The sequence below is a fragment of the Gastrolobium bilobum genome, unplaced genomic scaffold, assembly GCF_033153095.1.
Source record: "Gastrolobium bilobum isolate Gb01-03AN ecotype WA unplaced genomic scaffold, APGP_CSIRO_Gbil_v1 utg1221, whole genome shotgun sequence".
In the NCBI taxonomy this organism is placed as follows: Eukaryota; Viridiplantae; Streptophyta; class Magnoliopsida; order Fabales; family Fabaceae; genus Gastrolobium; species Gastrolobium bilobum.
Window position 1 is genome coordinate 978,076 of NW_026897257.1, and position 22,049 is coordinate 1,000,124.

The 22,049-nt window shown below is 31.2% G+C and overlaps 3 protein-coding genes across 3 annotated transcripts; 1 reads left to right on the forward strand and 2 right to left on the reverse strand.

The window, feature by feature from the left end:
• The first annotated feature begins 5,696 nt into the window (after nucleotides 1-5,696).
• On the forward strand, nucleotides 5,697-6,230 carry LOC133305458 (uncharacterized). Its single transcript, XM_061505686.1, has one exon. It carries the CDS (start codon nucleotides 5,697-5,699, stop codon nucleotides 6,228-6,230), a length of 534 nt encoding a protein of 177 aa, XP_061361670.1.
• Nucleotides 6,231-6,743: 513 nt separating this feature from the next.
• LOC133305459 (oxysterol-binding protein-related protein 4B-like) lies at nucleotides 6,744-9,018 on the reverse strand. The gene is made up of 7 exons (XM_061505687.1): nucleotides 8,926-9,018; nucleotides 8,660-8,803; nucleotides 8,123-8,368; nucleotides 7,875-7,971; nucleotides 7,443-7,734; nucleotides 7,195-7,297; nucleotides 6,744-6,995 (listed from the first exon to the last, which is right to left on the reverse strand). Exons 1-7 carry the CDS (start codon nucleotides 9,016-9,018, stop codon nucleotides 6,744-6,746), a joined length of 1,227 nt encoding a protein of 408 aa, XP_061361671.1.
• Nucleotides 9,019-16,802: 7,784 nt separating this feature from the next.
• On the reverse strand, nucleotides 16,803-21,872 carry LOC133305363 (oxysterol-binding protein-related protein 4C-like). The gene is made up of 7 exons (XM_061505562.1): nucleotides 21,715-21,872; nucleotides 20,490-20,648; nucleotides 19,843-20,088; nucleotides 19,352-19,448; nucleotides 18,739-19,033; nucleotides 18,342-18,444; nucleotides 16,803-17,210 (listed from the first exon to the last, which is right to left on the reverse strand). Exons 1-7 carry the CDS (start codon nucleotides 21,715-21,717, stop codon nucleotides 16,956-16,958), a joined length of 1,158 nt encoding a protein of 385 aa, XP_061361546.1. The 5' UTR covers nucleotides 21,718-21,872; the 3' UTR covers nucleotides 16,803-16,955.
• Nucleotides 21,873-22,049: the final 177 nt, after the last annotated feature.

Below are 22,049 nucleotides of genomic sequence, written 5' to 3' on the forward strand. Positions count from 1 at the left end.
CCTTATATATATATATATATATATATAGGAAAGATATTCTTACTACCAAATTTTTTTACTACTAACTTATTACCAATATAATCATCATTGGATCAAAGAGAGAGAAAATGCTGATCCAATGGTGATTAGATAGGTAGTAAGTTGATAGTGGAAAATTTTGGTAGTAAGAATATCCCTCCTCATATATATATATATATATATATATATATATATATATATATATAATTTTATTTGTTTATTTATTTTTATTTTTTATTTTTTATCTTTTTTCATTTTTATCCTTTTTTCAACCCCTTTGTATCTTTAATTTGAGTTCATCTACCACCGACCCAATTAGTTTGGGATAATAGAGTTGTTGATGTTGATGTTGATGTTGATACTAACCTAATTTTGACTCCCATTGTCATGCCCAGCCCACTCAAGCCACCAAGCAACTGTTCTCCGTCATTCTCTTCGTCGAAGCCATCTCCAAGCATTTCACAATCATTTTCCCTTTCGATTTCTGCCATCTTCGAGCATTTGACCTTTCTCTCTTGTTAAAGGTTTCTCTTCATCTCTCGGTGGTTCCCAGCGTTTGAAGGTCTCAAAATTCACCGTTGAAGGTTATCGTTCTCTTCATTTTCTTCACGCAACCTTCGTTTTCCACCATCTAACGGAGCCTAAGGCCGCCGATGGAGTCAACAACATCAACATTCGCTGCTTCAATGAATCAACATTTAGTGCTGGTGGAAGAGTTATGGGTGCTTATCAGGCAAGTTTGGCTGAAAATATGATTCAAGCATTAATATGCGGTGCAGATTAGTTACGTAATAAGTATGACATAAAGAAAAAATAGAAGATATTAATTTACTTAATTTAAATTATTTTATATCTTATGATATTATAATTGAATGTCAAAAATAATTTGACTTTTTTTTATATATAAGAGGAGACAACATCGCAATATATTAAAATGTTGATATGAGTATATTAAATTGTTTACGCAAAATTTATAATATTTTATTCTTTTGGATATGCAGAATTTTGTACTATTTAGTTTATTTGTTAAGCAGATTTTTTGAATAATTTTGTTTTATATTATGTTGTTTGGATATACATTGAATTTATGATTTTGTGTGAAATTATTAATATAGTTGATCATATATTTTATTTGGGTTTTAATTTTTTTTAACAAGCTGATCGGCTAAGCCAGACTTTTAATTTTTTTTAAATAAGTCAGCCTATAGACTGATAATTATATTCATAACAGGTTGCAGGTTTAGACTAGTCTGACATATTTAAATACAGACTTAATCTTTCAAAACCAAAATTCGACCGTTAACACTAGGGGTGGTAAACGAGCCAGGGGCCTTTGGCTCGGCTCGTAAAGGCCTGAGCTCGTTTAATAAAAGCTCGTGTTGGAACCAGGCTTGGACATGTATAAAAGCTCGTTTAATAAAAAGGCCTCAGGCTCTAATTCAGAAGCTCGGTCTTAGAGCCTCCCAAGCTAGCCTAGTATATAAATATTTATTTATACTTTTTATACTACTTGTAATAACTCTCTTTCATCAATTTATTTCACCCCATTTTAGTGGTTTAACAGACTTTTTGAATGATTTTGTTCTATATTATACTATTTGGATATATATTGAATTTATGTATATTTATGGAATTACTAGTGCTGTTCTATATTATCCTTCATCCTCCTTCACACAAACAAACCCACAAAAACTCATTCGTTCCACTGTGCACTGCTCGTTTGTGTCAATTTATTTTTTATTTTTTTTATTTTATTTTTATTTTTGTTGACACTTTTTTTATAATGAGCTAAGATAATATAACCTGTTATCTACCTTCTCTCACTTTAATTTTATTTATTTATTGTAGACTTTGTAAATTATTGCTGCAAATTGGAAGAGGTTTCTATCTGGAAATTGATTTTTTGTGAAATTCTGTTCTCTTATTTTTATTCTTTAACATGCTAACAGGCTAATACAGGCTTCACACAGGCTTTTATTTTTTGTAAATAAACCAGGCCACAGACCAATATTATATTCGTAACATGTAACAGGCTAAGGCCAGTCAGACATATTTAAATACAGGCTTGACCCGTTAAGATCAAAACTCGACTCGGCTCGGCCCGTTAACACCCCTAGTTAACACCTGTACTAAACTATTTTAACATACCTTCATGCGAGAAAATTGTAACTGGTTAACGGGTTTAAAATTATAATCCAACCAACGAAATTGAACGGGTTATATTCATTTTGTAATTTTTAAATCGCTAATGAGTGGACCTAAATATTGTATTAGTTAACAACGCGTCCAAATGGTCCAGTTCGATAATGAAAATTGAAAAAAAAGAAAGATATTCTAATTAATTTTTCCAAAATTTAAATACTTATTTAATTATAATTAAACTTAAATAAAATGTCACTTCTAGTCAGCTAAAAAGTTCACCATTCAGAAATAACGCCTTTTTTTTAAAAAAATATATAGCTAAGGAAAATTTCATTTATTTTAGAAAATTCAAACAAGAAAAATCCCTCCCCCACATATATATAACCTAATACGCTATAATTATTATTTAACCCATTATTGAAAATGAATATGAATACTGTAGTTATTTAAAATATTTATACATTTTTAGTCACTTTTCACACTATTTTTTAAAAGTTTCGTTAAATTGTTAATTACGATATCACATAGATTTTAGATAGAGTTTTAAAGATACTTTAAAAATTTTAAATTATACATAAAATTTTATGTTTGTTATGTTACATGGTGTAATATAACTTTCCTACACAAACAATTTTATGTGAGTCTCATTCCTTAATCTTTCTCTCTCTTTTCTTCTCTCTCCTCTCTCTTCTCAATTGTCTGTAAGAAAATTATGTTACATCATGAAACATAACAAACATAAAACTCTTATACATATTATTATTATTTTCAATTTATGAATATGTTGTTGTTTAGTTTATTTAAACTGCCATTTTCATATTGACAGCATCTGGGTCTGGAAATCGTCATGTTGGACCTTTCTCTTCAGCATGTGGCTGCTGGCCCAATCAAAACATGGAGTCCAGTCTATCTCTCTCTCTCTCTCTATTTGGTCGAACTCAACTTCCTTCCTTTGTTTTTGTAATATTGTTTTCCTATTCTTTTTTTTTTAGTACAATTGTTTTCCTATTCTTATCATCCACCGCCAACTACACTTGTGAACCGAATTATGGTATTGCCATGTGTCAGTTAGACATGTTTCTAAACAAAAGGAGAAAATTTTTGGGATGTAAGTTTTTCAATCTCTATTATTATTATTATTTGGCAAAAGAAACAAGCAAAGAACAAATTAAAAAAAAAAAAAAAAAAACCCTACGAGGTCTACTGACATAGGATAAATAAACTAAGTACGAGAGACTTATTTCAGTGGATGGTAAAAGCGGAAGCTGATCCAAGGGGAAATTAAACAACATTTTTTCTACTACTAAAATTAACTATATTAAGAATCATGTTACATCAAAAATAAAAAATTACATGAAATAAATACAACGAAGTAAAGTCGGTGCAGTGCACTGAAAATTTATAGCTATGCCTACGAGCGAGCGGTTGACCAAGATTAGTTTATCCAATGATTTACAACTACATGTGCTGATGTGCACTTTTTAAGTGAGAGGTGGGCATTTAAGTGTGATAACGGTGTAAAAGGAATTGAATAATGGAAAGGGTTCAAGACTTTGAAAAATTATATTTTCTTCCACATTATGAAATTAACACAAAACGAAAGGTTTGAGGAAGAATAATAGCATAAAGGCAAAAGACAAGAAGGTTTACATTTTCTACACTCGGAATTTAAATCTTCTTCTTCACCGTCAAGTGTCCATGTCAATCAAGGTGCTTACTAGATATATGAGCATATTTTCAATACTCGTGTAGTAGAATAGTAGATAGTTCTTTATTAAAAATAGAAAGAAAAAAAATTAGAATTCAGATATTATTAATTATAAAAAGAATAGATAAATACAGTTAGGTGAATTTTATTTTTTTCCTGTTTAAAAAGCGATGCACCGAATAATAAGTAATTCAAGAGTGCTAAAAGTATTTTATACGAATAGATAAATAAAAGAGTAAGTCAATTCAATAGAGTGCCGGCCCAAGCGAGACACACGTTGCGTAGAAAAACAAAATTGTGAAGTTTAAGGTTAAGTTTGAATTCCGTTTTCAAAAATAATTTTTTAATTTTTAAAATAAAAAATAATTTTTTTTGATAATATTTATTTTATAAAAATAATTTTAAAAACTATATCTAAATATATGAATTTAGTTGAATTTTATTTTCAAAAATAGGTTTTGAATTTTTAGATCAAAAAATAAGAATACTTGTTTGATAAGGCTTGTTTTTGTTTTGTAAACAATTTGCTTGATTGTGTTTTTTTTTTTTTCTTAAAATTATTTTGTAGATTATTAAATGAATTTTTTTTTTAAGTTAAATGTCATAACACAAAACAAAAACAACTTTGTTTTGTTTTTATTTTGTCTTTTGACTTTTAACTTTGAAAATAAAAAAAACATAGAAAACACTTATTTCATTAATTATTCTATAAAATAATTTTAAGAAAAAAAAAAAAACAATCAAACAGAACCCATATTTCTGTTTTGTATTTTAACTTTTAATTTTTGAAAAACATATATACAAAAAACGCTTATTTCATTAACTATTTTATAAAAAGTATGATTATATTTACAAATTTTTTTATTTACAAACTATACTATATACTACCCGTAGTACATAATATAATTTGTCAAAGTTTGTAAATATAATCTACCATTTTTACAAAATAATTTCAAGGAAAATAAAAAATCAAAACACAATAAATAAGCAGAAATCATGCTCTCTGGGACACGAGAGCAGAATTTTTTCATGCTCAAAGTTCGTTTTATGTGTCAATTATTTTTTTTTTAATATAAAATATGAGACACACCTTTAATTTGTCTCTATTTTTTTTCTGATGTTGTCCTACAACATAAGAAGACATGAATCTTTAAATAAGCCCTAATTTTTTTGTCTGAAGCAAATGTTTAAAGATACACACGATCTAAGAGAGTGAATCAGATGGTAGTGTCGTTATTATTGAGTTTTTTATTTTATTTTTTATGACAAATAACTAAATAAGTTATTAATTTGGATTGCTTCAACTTTTCAAGATTCCATCAGCTTAAGAAAGTAAAACGGCATGCCAAAACCAATTAAGCAGGGGGGACCGTGGCGTCTGTTACTTATTTTTCACGGTTAGGTTAGAAACTTTCGTGTTTGTAAAATAATGGAAGCAGCCTTTCTATTTTATTATAGAATTGTATAAACTATATCCATTGGACGCTGGAGGCTTTTGCATGTGGCATCATATTGTATTTCCAAATAGAACCACTTGCAATAATATAGAAAGCAAGCCTTTCGTGTAAATGATGCTGCAATTAAATAAACACTAACAACTTGTCAGAAAAAGCAAGGATTAGGTAACCATCAATTTCATTTTCAAAAGGCTTAAAAGACCATATAATTATTAATTATTATCCATTTATCCATCAAATTATCAAAAGTCAACCCCGTGTTGTCCATTGTGTACACACACTCTAATACTAATAAATATAGGGGCCATGAATGTGCATCATCATTATTTACCTATTTTTCTTTCATTGAGGATCTATACAGCAAGAGAGATATGGGGGTCTGTTTTTCGTGCAACTCATCCTCCACATTCAAGAACATCCGTGTTGTTCATCTTAATGGTTATGTAGAGGATTTTGATCAACCCATTTCAGCGAGGCAAGTTATTGGCAATCCACCAAAGCACTTTGTTTGCACCTCCATTCAGCTTCTTTGCTCTTCCTCACAACAATTGAATGGAGATACACAACTCCAACCTGGCCAAGTGTATTTCGTGCTACCATACTCAGTACTACAACCTGATGTTTCTCCTGTGGACTTGGCTAGCCTTGCAAAGAAGCTAACCGCAATAGCCAAAACCAAGCCATGTGAGTCCCTGAAAGCTACTAGTTCTATGTCAAGCCAAAATGTTTGGAGTTCACCTTCCATGAGTCCTGGAAGATTTGGGGTGACAGAGCAATATGATATGAGTATGATGAATAGAGGTCGAAGCCCTTGTAGAGTGCAGCCATGGAAACCTATCTTGGACTCTATCAGTGAGAAGTCACTCACTCGGAGGAGTGAATCAGATTTGCAAGATAATAATTAGTGTTTGCAGGACCTTTGTTGTATTGATTCTAAATAAAGAAAAAAGAAGTTTGAGACAATTTTGTTTACTGACCCTTTAATCTTATCAGGAGAATTAGGCAGCCCATAATATATTTGAAATTTTTTTGCATCTGATTTTCCTATGAGGTTAAGCACTGGAAATTATGGATTCCATATCCAAATCTTATTAAAATTGGAATATATACGAGATATAGGTTACCTTAAATTGTTTGGTTAACTCTTTTAAGATGTAGTTTTTGTTTTTTCCATGCAATCTTCCAGTTATTGGAAGTGCATACATACAACTTGGATGATTCTTTTCCTGCTAATGAGTCATCACTAGAATTCACAACCAATACAAGGTGGACTTGCTGCTTTTTGTAACAAGCAGGTTGGTCTAGCTACTGATGAATTTGACAATATTACAATTCCTTTTGTAGTTTTTGAAAACAAATAGAAATAGTACTAATAATGTAGCCATTCTTCTGGTATGAACAAACATACAGGTAACGAATTACAGGGTAACCATAGGGGCGTCTGGGACCCACCTTTGAATTGGTGAACAGTCCCAGCCCTCTTCTTTGCTATGAGAAACTATAAAGTGTTTAGGAACCCAAGTTTCCCCTTTTAACTCCTTTTCTCTCAGGAGCTCCCTCTGCCTTTCCTCCACATTTTTCTTTGCTTCTATTGCTTTTTCCCAGTCTTTGCTCAGGATGGCTTGGCTCAACTCACTCCAAACAAGAGCAGATTCTGTTGGCCACACACTCTGATAAAGTACAACAGAATCTCATATCAAACTCAGTAAGACATGCACATTCACAATATCCACTTCTTATTGCTTTTTCATACTTTGACTTCATAAAAGAAGACAAGGGCTTTTGAATTGAAAGGTCTTACTTCGTGGGGGGAAAAAGAAGAAGACAGAGATGGAACCAACACATGCAATTGAAATACAGATTTGTTACCTCTGGATCCTTGACAATAGGAGCTTGGAGCCCTGAAATAACTTCTTTTGCGTCATATATCACTGTTACTTTTGCATTAGTTGTATCCTTCACTGTTACAGTACTGCAGCATTTTATAGGATTTGGAAACATATCATCAAAATAATATAAGTAAACAATTGACAGCCACTACTTTTTAATATGCAAAATAAGCAAAAGGACATGCTTTCAGATGACAAATAGGAAGACAAAACTTCAAAGTAAGATACCTATCCCAATGACCATCAATTTTATATAGAATCTTCATTGACAATGAATCAAAGATCTTCCCTTTTATGAGTCTTCGATTTCCACCAAATCCAAAGAAAGATTGAGTTATGTAGCTTAATTCTGCCACAAGGCCTGTCTCTGGGCACCGGATACTGACATTGCCAACCCAATCAATCCCAGGAACTGGAAGAATTCTGATAAAGAGATGAGGAGAATTCATTTCATAAGTCTCTCCATGATTGTGGAGCTTCAGTATCCGTTTGCCATGCACCTTGCCTTCTACTGAAGTACCTGCATATTTGGTTTTGTTATGTATACGCAAAGTTAATCACAATTCAAAAGTTTCAAGTAACAAAACATCAGTTCCAAATGAATTGTGGCACAATATTGAATACACATTATCACACAACATATGTGCTTAAGAATTTTACCAGTGAACTTAGGAACAGGAAAATGGCACCATATCATTTCTATGTTTTCCTTCTCATCAGTTGCATGGAGGGCAGATACCGGAGGGTGGTGTGAAACCTTCAACAAACATGTAAATCCAATTATCCTTCTTTTTTTTTTGGTATACATATTTATGGCCACAAGACCATGACATAAAAACATGTGATCAACAATAACATGATAAAGATTTTAAGAAATTGGAGGGCAAAAAAAAGAAAAAAACAAGTACCTGTTCCAGCAAGACGTTAAGGTTTCCCTTGGAAACATGGTGAGTCTCACCAAGAATGGAATTGTAGGGAGCAACTCCAAATGTTGCAGGGCGTGTGGTGGAAATGCTCCATGCAACAACAGATATGAGTCTATCAAGCGGTGTTTTGCCAGTGTTGAGTTTGCTTAACAAGTCTGAAGCTGTTGAATATACAGATTCAGCGTAGCACTGAAGTTGTGACTTTGGCATGTTGAACACAGGTGGCAACTGCACCAACAAACAAAGCCACTCTCATTTTATTTTATTGTTTATGAAACAAATATGGGCCTAACAACATCCAGCCCATATTTCAATCTAAGATATGAACACCTGTGTCACTTGCCTGCATGATTTGGCGGTGTGATGATGTGTTATGTTTTTATAAGGCTGGTGTGGATATTTATTATATGCTGCTTTTATTAATATTAATAATGTGGTATTTTAATTATTTAAATAACAAAGATACTAAGTAATTTAAAAAATAAGGAGAAATTCAATTGAAGGTAAACGTAAACTTGCCTTGTAGCATGAGAGGTCAGATCCTGGGTGCACATTCTTAAAGAGACTTAGTATACGCTGCAAAATATTTGGAGCTTTATAATTGGCATCGGAATCTGATTGGCTTTCCAGTGTAAATGGCTTTGTGAGCACAATTTTTGTCGCCTACACGACAACACCGAGACAAGAATCACATAAGAAATTTCATAAGATGAAAGATAGAATCAAAATATTGTGTACGTACCATATGTATCCGAAATTTGATGGCCACACAACACAACTGGTACGTATATAAAACTATGTGCAGCAGAATGAGTTGGTGCTGCTTTTATCAAACTTGGCCTATCAAATGGAATAGACTTGTGAAACTCACTGTGCATATGGGTGGGTGCCTATAAATAGTTGCTTTTGCTATCTCATATCCCCTCCTTTATTCTTCTCATCTTTTTTATTTTTTATTTTTCTACTTTATGGGAAAAATAAAGAAAATAATTAATTAAAGACATATAGTGTTTATGTTCAATGCATTATTTCTTAAAATGAGTTTACTTAATAAAAAAGTTATAGAATCGATTTCCATTGGTGAACTTTTATTAATAAACCATTTAAATTAATATGCAACTTTTTTTAACTTTAAAATGGCATAACTTTTCTTTTAAACTTTTGTATGGTAAAAAAAAGTTTGTCATTAACTTGGAAAATAAATCCAGACTAGGGTTAACATGGGCTAACTATCATCAACTAATTGCTGTAATTTTTGAGAAAAATACGACATGCATATAATACTAATACAGGGAATATCCAAATCTCCCATGGATTTTTTTTTTCTTCATGAATTCTTCGATTCATCTCTCATTTATCTTACCTCAATGACTTTAATCTTTTAAATATTTCACAAAAATTTAATTACTATTATGTTTGAATTTTTCGCGATATGTGGATTTTATTAAATAATTATATTTTAGTATTTCAAACTTGGATTAATAATATTTTAATTTAGTTAAAAAAAAATTAAATATTCTAATCGATTCATCGCTTCGCAACTTGTTCGATTTGGGTTGAATTCAAGATTAAAGCTTTTAACCTCTATCAATATTTATTTAAATCTATTTTGATCATGTTATGTTTTTGGACTTAGGACATCTGATTCGATTGGGCTAATTAAGTAATATAGTACATGCTTTAATGTGACATGGGATTTATATGACTAGTGGATTGAGTAGATAAAGACTTTATGACAATAACTCAGTTAATGTTTTAATGAATATGAGAGTATATATTTAATTTTTCACAGTATTATTTTTGAAAAAAATTTAAAATCTTAATTCAAAATTCGGTCTGAATTAAATGAATCGATTAAAATATTTTTAAAAATATAAATAAAGACTCTACTGAATAGGGATTATTGGATAAGTTCTGTCTTTATTTTTTTAACATTCATCATTACGACAGTACGTTACCATTTGCCGTAAAAAATTTCTATTTATATTACAGGATTTACATTTGTCATTTAACATAACAAAACAAATTTTTCTACACACATAATATTTTGTGAGGTCCATATTTTTTGAAAAAAAAAATAAAAAATTACGGCACGCAAAACGAATCTCTATAATATTACACAATCACTCTTCCTACAATATAACTTTTATAAAACCCTATATTATAATTTCGCTTTTTTTTTTTTTACATTTTTGAAGAAATAATGGAGCTACAGCCTAAAGAAAACTACGTCGGTCAACCACCTCTGATAGATTTCATTTTAAAATTTTATACAATATTTTCATGTGAAAATTTTATATCTATTTTATTACAAATATTAAATAAGTAATTATTTTTAAATTTGAAAATAATAATAAAAATAGGCGTAGGCCAGAAATTTTCAACGTGAAATTTTAATATAAAAAAAAGATTCATTCCTTCAAAATGAAGGAATCATCTAAAAACTGGACAGACACGATTCTTGTTAACAAGATTAAATATATGACTTCTGACATAAGAGGATATTTCTGGCAAAAAATAACAGATATGAAGGACTAAGCACAATATTAACATGAGAAGATCTATAACAAGATTAAATGATTTCTGACATAAGAGGATATTTCTGGCAAAAAGTAACAGATATGAAGGACTTAGAACAATATTTACATGAGAAGATATATACCATAAATTCGTGTCTATCTCTTTCATAGATAGATAGATAGTGTTAAAGCGACGAGCTTCAAAACTGGATGAACATACAAAAATGAAACAAGAAAATTTAAGCCCCGTTTGATACACAGATTTTTTTTGAATTTCCGAGAAATTGAAATTTTTAAAATTTTAAATTTTTCAGATATTATCGTAAATTGAATGTAAAAATTATATTTTTGAAAATCAGATTTTCGGACAAATAAAAATTTCTCTTGTACCAAACGCTCCCTTAAAATATTTGACTTTGCCTCGGGGTCTGAGTTATCCAGGAAGGCACGTGGACCACATGAGCACACGTGTGAGCATCCAAGGACCCGAAATCCATGAAGCCAATAGTAAATTAGTAATAGGTTTAAAACTAGGGGTGTGCAAAAAAATTGATTAATTTGCCCTGTCCTTGATCCGACCTTGACCCGATCCATAAATATCCATATTTTTTGAACTGGTTTAAATACTGACCCACTTTTATTTGGGTCAGTTTTAGACCTGACTCGCTTTAATATTGACCCACTGACCCAAAACTTGACTCATACCCATTATGTGAAAAAAAATCACAATTACATTAAAAGAAAAGTTTTAACGTAAAACAATTATGTCAAAATTTTTTATGGAAAATATTTTCATAAAAATTTTCGCAAAATTTTTTGACGAAAAATATTTTCCTCAAAATTTGTGACTAAAAACATATCGGTAAAAAAATTTGACGGAATATTTTTTTTGTCAAATTTTTTTACGGAATCTAAATTCCGTCAAAATATTTCACAAAAAATATATTCATAAAAACTTTCGACGAAACACATTTTCATCGAAATTCTTTGACGGAAAAAAATTTCATCAAAATTCTTTACAAATTTCAAATTTCGGCGAAAGTTTTCGACAGAAACATTTTCGTTAAACTTTTTGACAAAAAAAAAATTCGTCGAAATTTTTAGCGAAACACATTTCTATCAAAAAAATTTCGACTAAATATTTTCGTCACCTTTATTGATAAAGAATATATCCATCAAAATTTTCAAAGGAACACATTTCTGTAAAAAAAATTAGTAAAATTTTTTGACAAAAATATTTTGATAAGAGATTTTGACAGAAAAAATATTTTGTCTAAATTCTTTAGAGAATCTAAATTTCGTCGAAAGTTTCAAATGAAACATTTTCCTCAAAACAATTTCCATTGAAAATTTCGACGCAACACAGTTCCATCTTCATCAAAATTATTTACAGATTTCATATTTTGGCGAAAGATTTCGATGAAAATATTTTCGTCATTAAAAAATTTTGACGGCAAAAAATTTCATCAAAAGTTTTTACAGATTTCAAATTTCGGCGAAAGTGTTTGACGGAAATATTTTCGTTATCAAAAAATTTTGACGGCAAAAAATTTCATCAAAATTCTTTACAGTTTTCAAATTTTGGCGAAATTTTTTGACGGAAACATTTTCGTCATCAAAAAATTTTGACGGCAAAAAAATTCATCAAAATTCTTTACAGATTTCAAATTTCGGCGAAAATTTTTCGTCGAAATTTTTAGCAAAACACATTTCCATCGAAAATTTTCAACTAAATATTTTCGTCAAGTTTATTGATAAAAAATTTCCATCAAAATTTTAAACGAAATACATTTCTATAAAAAAATTCCGTAAATTTTTTTGACAAAAAAAACATTTTGACGAAAAAAATACTCTGTCAAAATTCTTTAGAGAATCTAAATTTTGTCGAAAGTTTCAAATGAAACATTTCCCTCGAAATAATTTCCGTCAAAATATTCGTCAGAACACATTCCCATCGAAATTTTGAACGAAAAACATTCCGTCAAATTTTTTGACAAAATTCTTTTTTCGTTTAAAATATTTGATGGAAGAAATCATTTTCGTCAAAACTGTTGACGGAAACTAAATTTCAATAGAAAAAACTTTTTTGTAAAAATTTCGACGAAAAAATAATTTTGTGACGAAATTTTCGTCTTTTGCAACATAAAAATTTCGACAAAATTTTGTGAGAAAACTAAGTCAAAAACGGGTCAGGTCAGATTTGACCCAGTTCAGAAACCAAGTCAGACCCACTTCAGAAACCAAGTCAGGTCAGATCCAAACTGGTTCTGAACTAGTTCAACAAAATCCAATCCAAGTCAGACCTGACTTGGATTAAATTAAAGCGGGTCGGGTCAAAATACCTGACCTATAAAAACCAAGTTGGGTCGAGTCGGACAAAAACCTGACCCGACCTGACCCATGCACAGCCCTATTTAAAACCATCATTTCCTATCTATTTCGCGTCTCTGTAAACCTATAATAGTTTTTCAGATGCCACCTCATCATATGTATCTATACATATCTATCTATTTTACGGGAAGATTTTTTGTGGTCTCGTTCCACCGTTGACTCTATAAGATAGATCAATCAAAATCTACCATTAACTGAGGAGAGAGGACATTGGAATTTTTTTTTAGAGTAAATACTTTTTTTAGTCCTTAATAAAAAATACGGTACTCATTTTAGTCCCTTATAAAAATAAATTAGTCAGTTAGTCCCTAACAAATTCAAAGTGAACCTATTTAGTTGAAATCGTGGTCCCTCACAAATTCAAAAAAAGACCCATATTAATCCCTCAAAAGTACTAAAATGGGTCCACCTTGAATTTGTTAGGGATTAACTTACTAATTTATTTTTGTAAGGGACTAAAGTGAACACCGTATTTTTTGTTAGGGATCAAAAAGAGTATTTATTCTTCTTCTTTTTATTCCAAATATCCTCCTCTTAATGGAAGGAGCATTTGGGCTACGACAATTCTAAATTTTCCTTTTTTACATTTCTTAACTGATAACATTAATAGTGAATATCTTTTTCGATCCTCAATAAATTTTATGATATTCGCTTTAGTTTCTAATAAATAAAAAAGGTATTCGTGATCTCTAATAAATTTAAAATGGACTCATTTTATTATTGCCCATTATTCTCTTTGTAAGTAGGCCAGTACTTACACAATATAATTTAAAAAACATAACTTCATATCCAATAATTTAATCCATGTTGTAAAACATATATGTTTTACATAGTGAATGACTATCTTCATTAGGTGTTATTAGGTAGCATAAGATATGTCTTTTTTTTTTTTTTTGAGATAACCAGGAAAAAAGAAACAGCAGAAAAAAAAAACAGCATAAGATGTCTTTATGATTATAACCGTTTGTATTCTTAAATAATGGTGCATTAACCTACCTGTTATGTACTTGTGTAATCTCTTATTTTTTTATTCCTATAAAAATATATGTATCTTATGAACAAGAAACAAATATTATAGCTAGTTCACGAAGAAATAGACTCTTAGAATCCATATTCCAATTGCCTTCCTGTCTTCCTCTACGTTTTTATTCTTATTTCACAACACGCAACATCCTAAAATATTGCATGTTAAAAAATATGGAACATTTCATTGGATATGTTCATTTTGAAAATAGTTACATTGAAATTTCCATTAATTGTTTAAAATTTATTTGTAGACTAGGGTTACGAGATAAAAAATTACATCGACATGGGAATATGCTATAGCACGCATATACGATTCAAAATGGGTCTTGTTCTATCGTTGATTAAAGGTTTCTCTATAAAAAATATGAATCGGAGTTTACAATTTTGTGTTTGAATAACATCCTGAAGTATCTCATCTTATACATTTTGGTTATGTTGTACCATATTACACCATCTCAAAGAATTTATATGCATGTACAAAGTCATCTTATAATATGTGTTGGTATTAATTCTCTATCAATTAATATTTTCCCTGTTATTAGAGGAAGAAAAAGATAAAAGGTCAAAAAAGCATAATAAAGAATATGTTGGAACATATGACATTATTTTACCAAGAGAATTAATCGTCTGAGTTAATTGTGTGTAAAAATATTAGGTATTTATGAGACCTATATAGTGCAGGATCATAAATAGGATATGTATTCACATATGCATAATTTCTTGCTATCAATGAAACAAACTTTGACGGAAACATCTTTAAACCTTGGAATTGAATGCACTACATGAAGTTGGTGGAGAATGTGTACGGCTAAGATCAATAATTCAACATATACAAGAAGCATGTGGCCTTGAAATAATCAAGGGAAAACCAACATTACTTTACAAAGATAATACTACTTAAGGGAATGTTACATCAAAAGAGACCCGACTAAGCATATTTCACCAAAGCTTTTTTTCGCACATGATCTTCAAAGGGATTGTGAGACCTATGTCCATCAAATTTGTTCAAATAAATATCCTGCAGATTTGTTCACAAAGTCATGGCTGAAATTGTTGCCTTTGCCTACTAAAATTTTTGAGCAACTTTGCATACAAGAGTGGTTTATGTCATCTGATTAATATTTGTTGGTATCAGGGAAAGCAAATTATATATGAATATTGTACTCTTTTTATTTCGCTAAGTTTTTATCTTCAATTTTTTTTAGCAAGGTTTTAACGAGGCATATTCATAGTATATGGTCATCAAAGGAGAAATGTTGTAAAACACACATGTTTTACATGGTGGATGACTATCTTCATTAGGTAGCATCTGATGCCTTTGTGGTTACAACCGCTTGTATTCTTAAATAGAGCATTAACCTACCCATTATGTACTTGTGTAATCTCTTATTCTTTTATTCCTACATAAGGAGATGTATCTTACGAAGACTATAATAAGAAACAAATATTATAGTTAGTTCTGAAGAACTAGACTTTTAGAATCCATATTCCAATTGTTTTCATCTCTTTCTTCATGTGGCAAGAGAAATTTTTTTCCCTTAGTACATATATATTTAATCTTTTTAATAATTAAATTTTTGAAAAATAAATTACTTTATCATAAAAGATATTTTGGATAACATGCTATATGTTTGATATTTGTAAATATCATATTATGATCAGTCTCAGATTTTTTGGGCTAATCATGATATTGTTGTTGAAGATTATGTGAAGTTGCTCCTCCATAGGCTTTTGATGGAACAAGGTGGAGATGTACCTGTAAGACACTCTGATGTTTAAGTCAATGTATTTACCTTGTGTTTTGAGTATTTGTATTTACAATAGGGGATGATCAGCTTTAGGGAATTCCCCCAATCATTCCCATCAAGTGGATAAAGTGGCAAAGTCTTCATACCGGTTGTAAATGTAGGTGGCTTAAGATGTGGTTGCAGAAAAGGAGAAAATATTTGTGCAACTACTGTTGACTAAGAGATATCCTTGAATGTTTTTTTTTTCATTGTGAAGAATGTGAGACTAGGTCTCATGAATCTTTTGTGTAAAGGACTTAATTTGTTATTCCAAAATAGAATCCATGATTGTGGTTTAAAAAATTCAAAAAAAAAAAATGTAGATAACCGAGGTATCCATTCCCACTTAACCTCCTCTAGCCATTTTGTTCTCGGAGTACGGCTCATAAGACTAGCTCGTTATTGAAACATAAGGTGCATTAGATCAATATTACCAGAGGAAAGATGTGACTAATTTCATGTAATATTCAAAATGTTGCAATAAGATGTTGCAAAAATATCATATTATATTCAAATTATTTTAAATTTTTAAGATGTTGCAAAAAAAGATAGTGAAAATAATAAAATATTATTTTAATAAATTTTATTAATTTTTAAAAAGTAAAAATGACAATTGATAATTATTAATGAAAATAAAATAAATAAATCAAATACTACTTAAAATTTTTCTACTCGTTAAAATTATTAATAGCCAAAGATTAAGTGCCAGTGAATCGAGTTTCTATTTTTTATAATCAAAGTACTTTTATAGTTCTACTTTTATCAATTGCAATAACTTATGGCCAAGAATTGGTGTCATCACGTGCCGCATCAAACCGCTAATGTTATTTTGACAGTTAGATGGTGTAAAGTATAAACAGAATAAATATGTACACCTAAATATGATGTGGTGGCACCTTAGAACGTGTAAATTTAATTTATTTTATATGAAGTGTCCATTTCAGTATTTTTTTTTTTTTTTTTTAATTTATTCCGCCTACTACGATAGCTTTCTAGGCTTATCCATTTTTTATATTGATCCAGAAATAAAGGCATTTTCAATTTTCAGCTACCAAACTGTATTTTGGGCTATACCTAAATAATAATAAATTACTAGGATATGATGGGTGCAGCTGGGACCCATTTATGAATGGGTGAACACACCCACTCCCACACCCCTTCTTTACTACGAGACACCACAAAATTCTTAGGAATCCAAGATTCCCCTTTTGTCTCTCTTTCTCTTAATATCTTCCTCTGTCTTTCCTCCACACCTTGCTTTGCTTCTCTTGCTTTCTCCCAATCTTTGTTCATAATGGCTCGGCTCAACTCACTCCAAACTAGGGCTGATTCAGTTGGCCATACATTCTGATCAACAAGAGAATTTTCATGTTACATTTCGGAAAAATGACACTCAATTATAAGAACAAAACTTTCAATTGTTTATTTCCCCCCCTATAAGTAGCTTAATATGCTTTGTTAACTACCCATCTAAATTCTAATGTAAATTCTTGAAATAAACAATAGCCCATTTTTTATTTTTAATATTCTGATACTCAACAAGCCCATCAAAATCATGAAATGACAGAGATGATCCCGTTTGGGAGAAAGTTTGAAAAGTTAAGGGCCCTGAGAGGCTTAATATTTTCGTTTGAACAATCGTATAGAGTTTGACTGGCAATGCTTGTGGGCCACAACAAATTGGCTAATGGCTACTATGGATATGGCCAAACAAATGCATTTTTGTTGACAATTATAAAATAGCTGCAAAGTCTGATATTGTGGTCTTTTGGTGGTATGGGCAATTTGTTGATGGCTGTCAGAAATAGACAGTGTGTTACTTCTGCCTCCAATGTGATAAGGCATGTTGCTAGGACTATGCAGATTTAGAATTGGACTATTACTAAATTAATACTGATGGATATAGCAAGGGAGAAAGTAAGCAAGCAAACTAGGGTGGGCTGAAGAAAAGTCTTGTCATATTACTGGTAGGTGTGAAACTTCTCATGAAATTAAAGTCTTGGGAAATGAAGCTCGACCTTTTTTGCAAAGGAATATGAATAGAGAAGCTAACCAATACGCACATGGCCTGGCTAGTCTGAGCTTGTCACAACAGTGTGGGCTTAAAACATGGGATTCCCCTCCCTATTGGGTAATAGCCTAATACGGGAACCATTAGGGAATAAGGATAACTCCAATCAAATATATTAAGCGCAATCCACCATAATAAATGAACTTGACATTAAATTTTTATCCAAAACTTTAAGGTATTAGATTTATGTGTCCTTCCACTTATATTTTACTCGCTTAATCCATTTCTAATGACACTTCATTACTCACGTTACGATTCCCAACACTAAAAAAACAAAAAGTACAGCACAGGTATCAAACTGATGCAAGTCAGTCAGAAAATTTTCAAAGAGCATGGTTCACAAACGAAAGGAGATATATATAATAAACATGAGGAATGGAAACAGAGAACAGAAGTTAGTTAATTACCTCCGCATGCTTGACAATTGGAGTTTGGAGCCCTGAAATGACTTGTTCAGCATCATATATCACTCTGACTTCCCCACTATTTGTATCCTTCACATTAACAGTCCTGCATAATGAAATTTGATAAGAAATGTGGCACTACAATGTATCATAATTCTTGAAAAATCAATCCAAGCTCCCTTATTTTAAGCACCTAACTTGTGAATGGTTAACTAATTGTATGGCTTGATTAATAATTTGTCATTAATTAGTTTCATCCGGTCCAATGTCTTAAGTTGACTCGACTTTTCTAAAGACTTTTTTTAATATTTTATTACAATTCCTAAACATTTCATCACCAAAGAAAAAAATAAGTGTTAGGTATAAGCTTTCAGCTGATGCTTGAAGGGATTATGTGTACCTATCCCAATGACCATCAACTTCATATAGAACTTTGGATGATGATGAGTCAAGGATCTTCCCTTGGACCAATTTACGATTTCCTCCAAGTCCTAGAAAAGAATGGCTTGATCTGTAGGACAACTCAGCCACCAGGCCCGTCTCTAGGCATCGTATATTAACACTGCCAATCCAATTAATCCCAGGAACAGGAAGAATTCTTATTAAAAGGTGAGGACTGTTCATTTCATATGTTTCTCCATGTTTTAGGAGCTTCAGCTGCCGTTTACCATGCACTTGAGCTTCAATACATGTACCTACATATTTAGTTTGAGATAGATATTCACATGAATGTACAAAAGATTGCTGAGTAAGGGGCTAGCATTCAGAACTTTAAATCTAACTTGAAACGGGGTTTAAAAACTTTTTCTAGATCAATAGGGAAGAATACAAGGCTCCATGACCATCATGCGAAATCGTAATAAAAGTTTGTTTCATTAAGTGAAAATCATCTGATTAGCAGTCAAGCAAATGCAAAAAGGGGAAAACATGTCCCTTAATTAATTCTTTGCTGACATTTTGTACAATTGGTCTATCAATATAACTTATATGATCCTAGAAAAAAGTCAAGATACCACGAAACTTTGGAACAGTTTGATGGCACCATATCATTTCAATGTTCTCCTTCTCATCAGTTGCATGGAGGGCAGATAGAGGAGGGTCGATCGAAACCTGCAGAATGAAAACGTAAGAATATTATTTTATTTAAAATGTTTTATAAAGACAGGGTCAAAGAGGTTCAAATTGTAGTATGTTATATGTGGCCAAACTTAACCTTTACTCAAAAAGTGAAGTTTAAAAATAAAAAAATACCAACAAGGATGAGTTTAAGCATTAAGAAGTTTGTTCCCTCAAATCAACCTATAAAGAACCAATTTAATTCAAAACCTTAAATTATTAGCTGAAACTATATTAATAGTTCTATATTTCTCTACGAGACACCAACTCAACCCAAAAACTAAAACTATTAGGCAAAACTATATTAATAATTTTATATTTCTCTGACATTACGGCTTTCTATATAAGTCTAAGAATGCTTGAACCTTAGGGAATTAGAAGCCAGTACCTGCTCAAGTAGCACGTTAAGATTGCCCTTGGAAACATGGTGGGTCTCTCCAAGAATGGGATTATAGGGAGCAACCCCGAAAGATGATGGGCGAGTGGTAGATATGCTCCATGCTACCACTGATGTGAACCTGTCTAGTGGACTCTGTCCACTGTTGCACCTGCTCAGCAAGTTTGAAGCTGTGCAATACACTGATTCACCATAGCACTGAAGTTGAGATTTTGGGAAATTAAACAGAGGTGGAAGCTGCACACAAGCCAAAATACTTTAATCACTGATTTCTCCAATGTCTATTAGACAGTTTATATTTGCAATTATAAATATTATATCATTAGTTTAAGTGGCCATATACAAAATAAACATATGACTAAGATATTATTGTACTTAAATACATTATTATGTCTTATCTTTCATTTTTCCACTGCAATCAAGTGTTACTTTTAGGTTACAATTTGAACAATCCATGTGTAACTCAGTGTAAACATGATATAAAACACAATTTGTTAGAATAGTCAAAACCAGTGACATTTTTCAATTTTAGCTCTCAGTCTGAATTATTTAAGTAATTTGTTTTTAGTAGTGAAAGAGTAAAGTGAAAGAGAGAGTTCACTAAAAATAAAAATAAAAAAGTGAAACAGAGAACTTGCCTGGAAGTGGGTGAGATCTGATCCTGGCCGTACATTCTTGAGTAAACTTAATAAGCGACGTAGGAGATTGGGAGCTGAATAAGACGGGTCTAAGTCTGATTTACCTTCCAATGAGAAGGGCTTCGTCAGAAATATTTTGGACTCCTTCCCTTCAGTTACCTACATCACCCCCCCACCACAATATAACATCTATCATTTTCCACTGTTACTTGCAAATATATTTTTTTGGGTGAAATTACATTCATATATTTTTTATTAAATACTCGTCCTTTATGAATTATACAGTCACGAACTCACGATTGTGTATAGCTTTATTTGTAAAATAAAAATAAAAATAAATATCGGCTACTAGTATTATATTACACTATATCATAAACCACAAATACACAATATTTTCCTATAAACGGAGCCGTAGAAGACAGTTTGGCACCAATTACTAAGCAGGACACCAATACCCCAGAAAAAAAATACAAGGTCAAAGTTTTAGTAGAATTAATGTTAAGTTTTAGGCCTAGGTTTTTAGCAACATTGATGAAAGAATTGAAACGTAATCTGATAATGTGTTGAGTTTTGTATGAAGGCACACAATATTTTTAAAATGGCTCGTGTTAATTTTAAAAAATTTAAATTTTGTCATACGATTGTGATTGTTGTGTTAGGTTTTAGGGTTTTCTGAGAAATTCATGGCATCAGCGTAATTTTGGCACCAAGTTAAGGATGCTTCACACGCAACCTTTTCCTTAACGTGAAATGAACGCGAAAAGAAAAAGGAGAGGGATACAGAAGCCAAATAAAAATCAAGCACAACTACAACTAAGCTATATTATATTGGTTGGCATAGACAATATTATAAGGCATTTGTGAATGGACTAAAGAATCTCAACCTTTTTTTGTCGTTTCGCTTTCACATGCCATAAGGAGACAATGAATACAGCAAAATATTACTGACAAACAATGAACATTTATATTATATTAATATTATATTGCGTGATTAGCTAGCATGTCTCATATACAAAGAATATACGTGTATGTATTCATTGAAATACTTCTCATTTGGCCGTCCAAAGGCTAAAACCACCCTCTTAGGTGCCGGAAAACGGGCATTAGAATCAAAACTTATTTGAACAAAGAACAATAGATTTTATAACAAGCATGTTATATGGATCTGTAACACTGTAACACAAGCATGCCCACACATGGAAACAGAAGCAGACAGAACACATACCATCTTAGAGTCGAAGAAGAAGCAGAGTCTGACAGCAAATTGAAGAGAACTGAGATGTGAGAAAAACTCTGTACTCTAATTTAGACGTGTATCGCCACTTTGGTGTTGGGGTAAGGAAGCCAACTCTGATCTTTGGGTTATAGAGAGAGAGAGAGAGAGAGAATATGATGAATAATGGAGTATATATATAATATAATATATATGGTTGCTTTTCCCGATTAATATTTTTTTTCCTTTCCAAAAAATTATTTCTCAGATGGGAAAGGTATTCGGCTATTTGCAAGGGTTTGGAACTTGGGAAGTTAGAATGGACAAATATTTGATTAAATTAGTTG

Excerpts from the sequence above, each read along its gene's own strand:
- LOC133305458 (XM_061505686.1), top strand. The coding sequence starts at position 5,697 with ATGGGGGTCTGTTTTTCGTGCAACTCATCCTCCACATTCAAGAACATC.
- LOC133305459 (XM_061505687.1), bottom strand. The coding sequence starts at position 9,018 with ATGCACAGTGAGTTTCACAAGTCTATTCCATTTGATAGGCCAAGTTTG. Across the intron at positions 8,369-8,659 it reads CTGACCTCTCATGCTACAAG|TTGCCACCTGTGTTCAACAT; the intron begins GCAAGTTTACGT and ends TTGTTGGTGCAG. Across the intron at positions 7,972-8,122 it reads TTAACGTCTTGCTGGAACAG|GTTTCACACCACCCTCCGGT; the intron begins GTACTTGTTTTT and ends TGTTTGTTGAAG.
- LOC133305363 (XM_061505562.1), bottom strand. Across the intron at positions 19,449-19,842 it reads TTAACGTGCTACTTGAGCAG|GTTTCGATCGACCCTCCTCT; the intron begins GTACTGGCTTCT and ends TTCATTCTGCAG. Across the intron at positions 17,211-18,341 it reads CAATTGTCAAGCATGCGGAG|AATGTATGGCCAACTGAATC; the intron begins GTAATTAACTAA and ends CTTGTTGATCAG.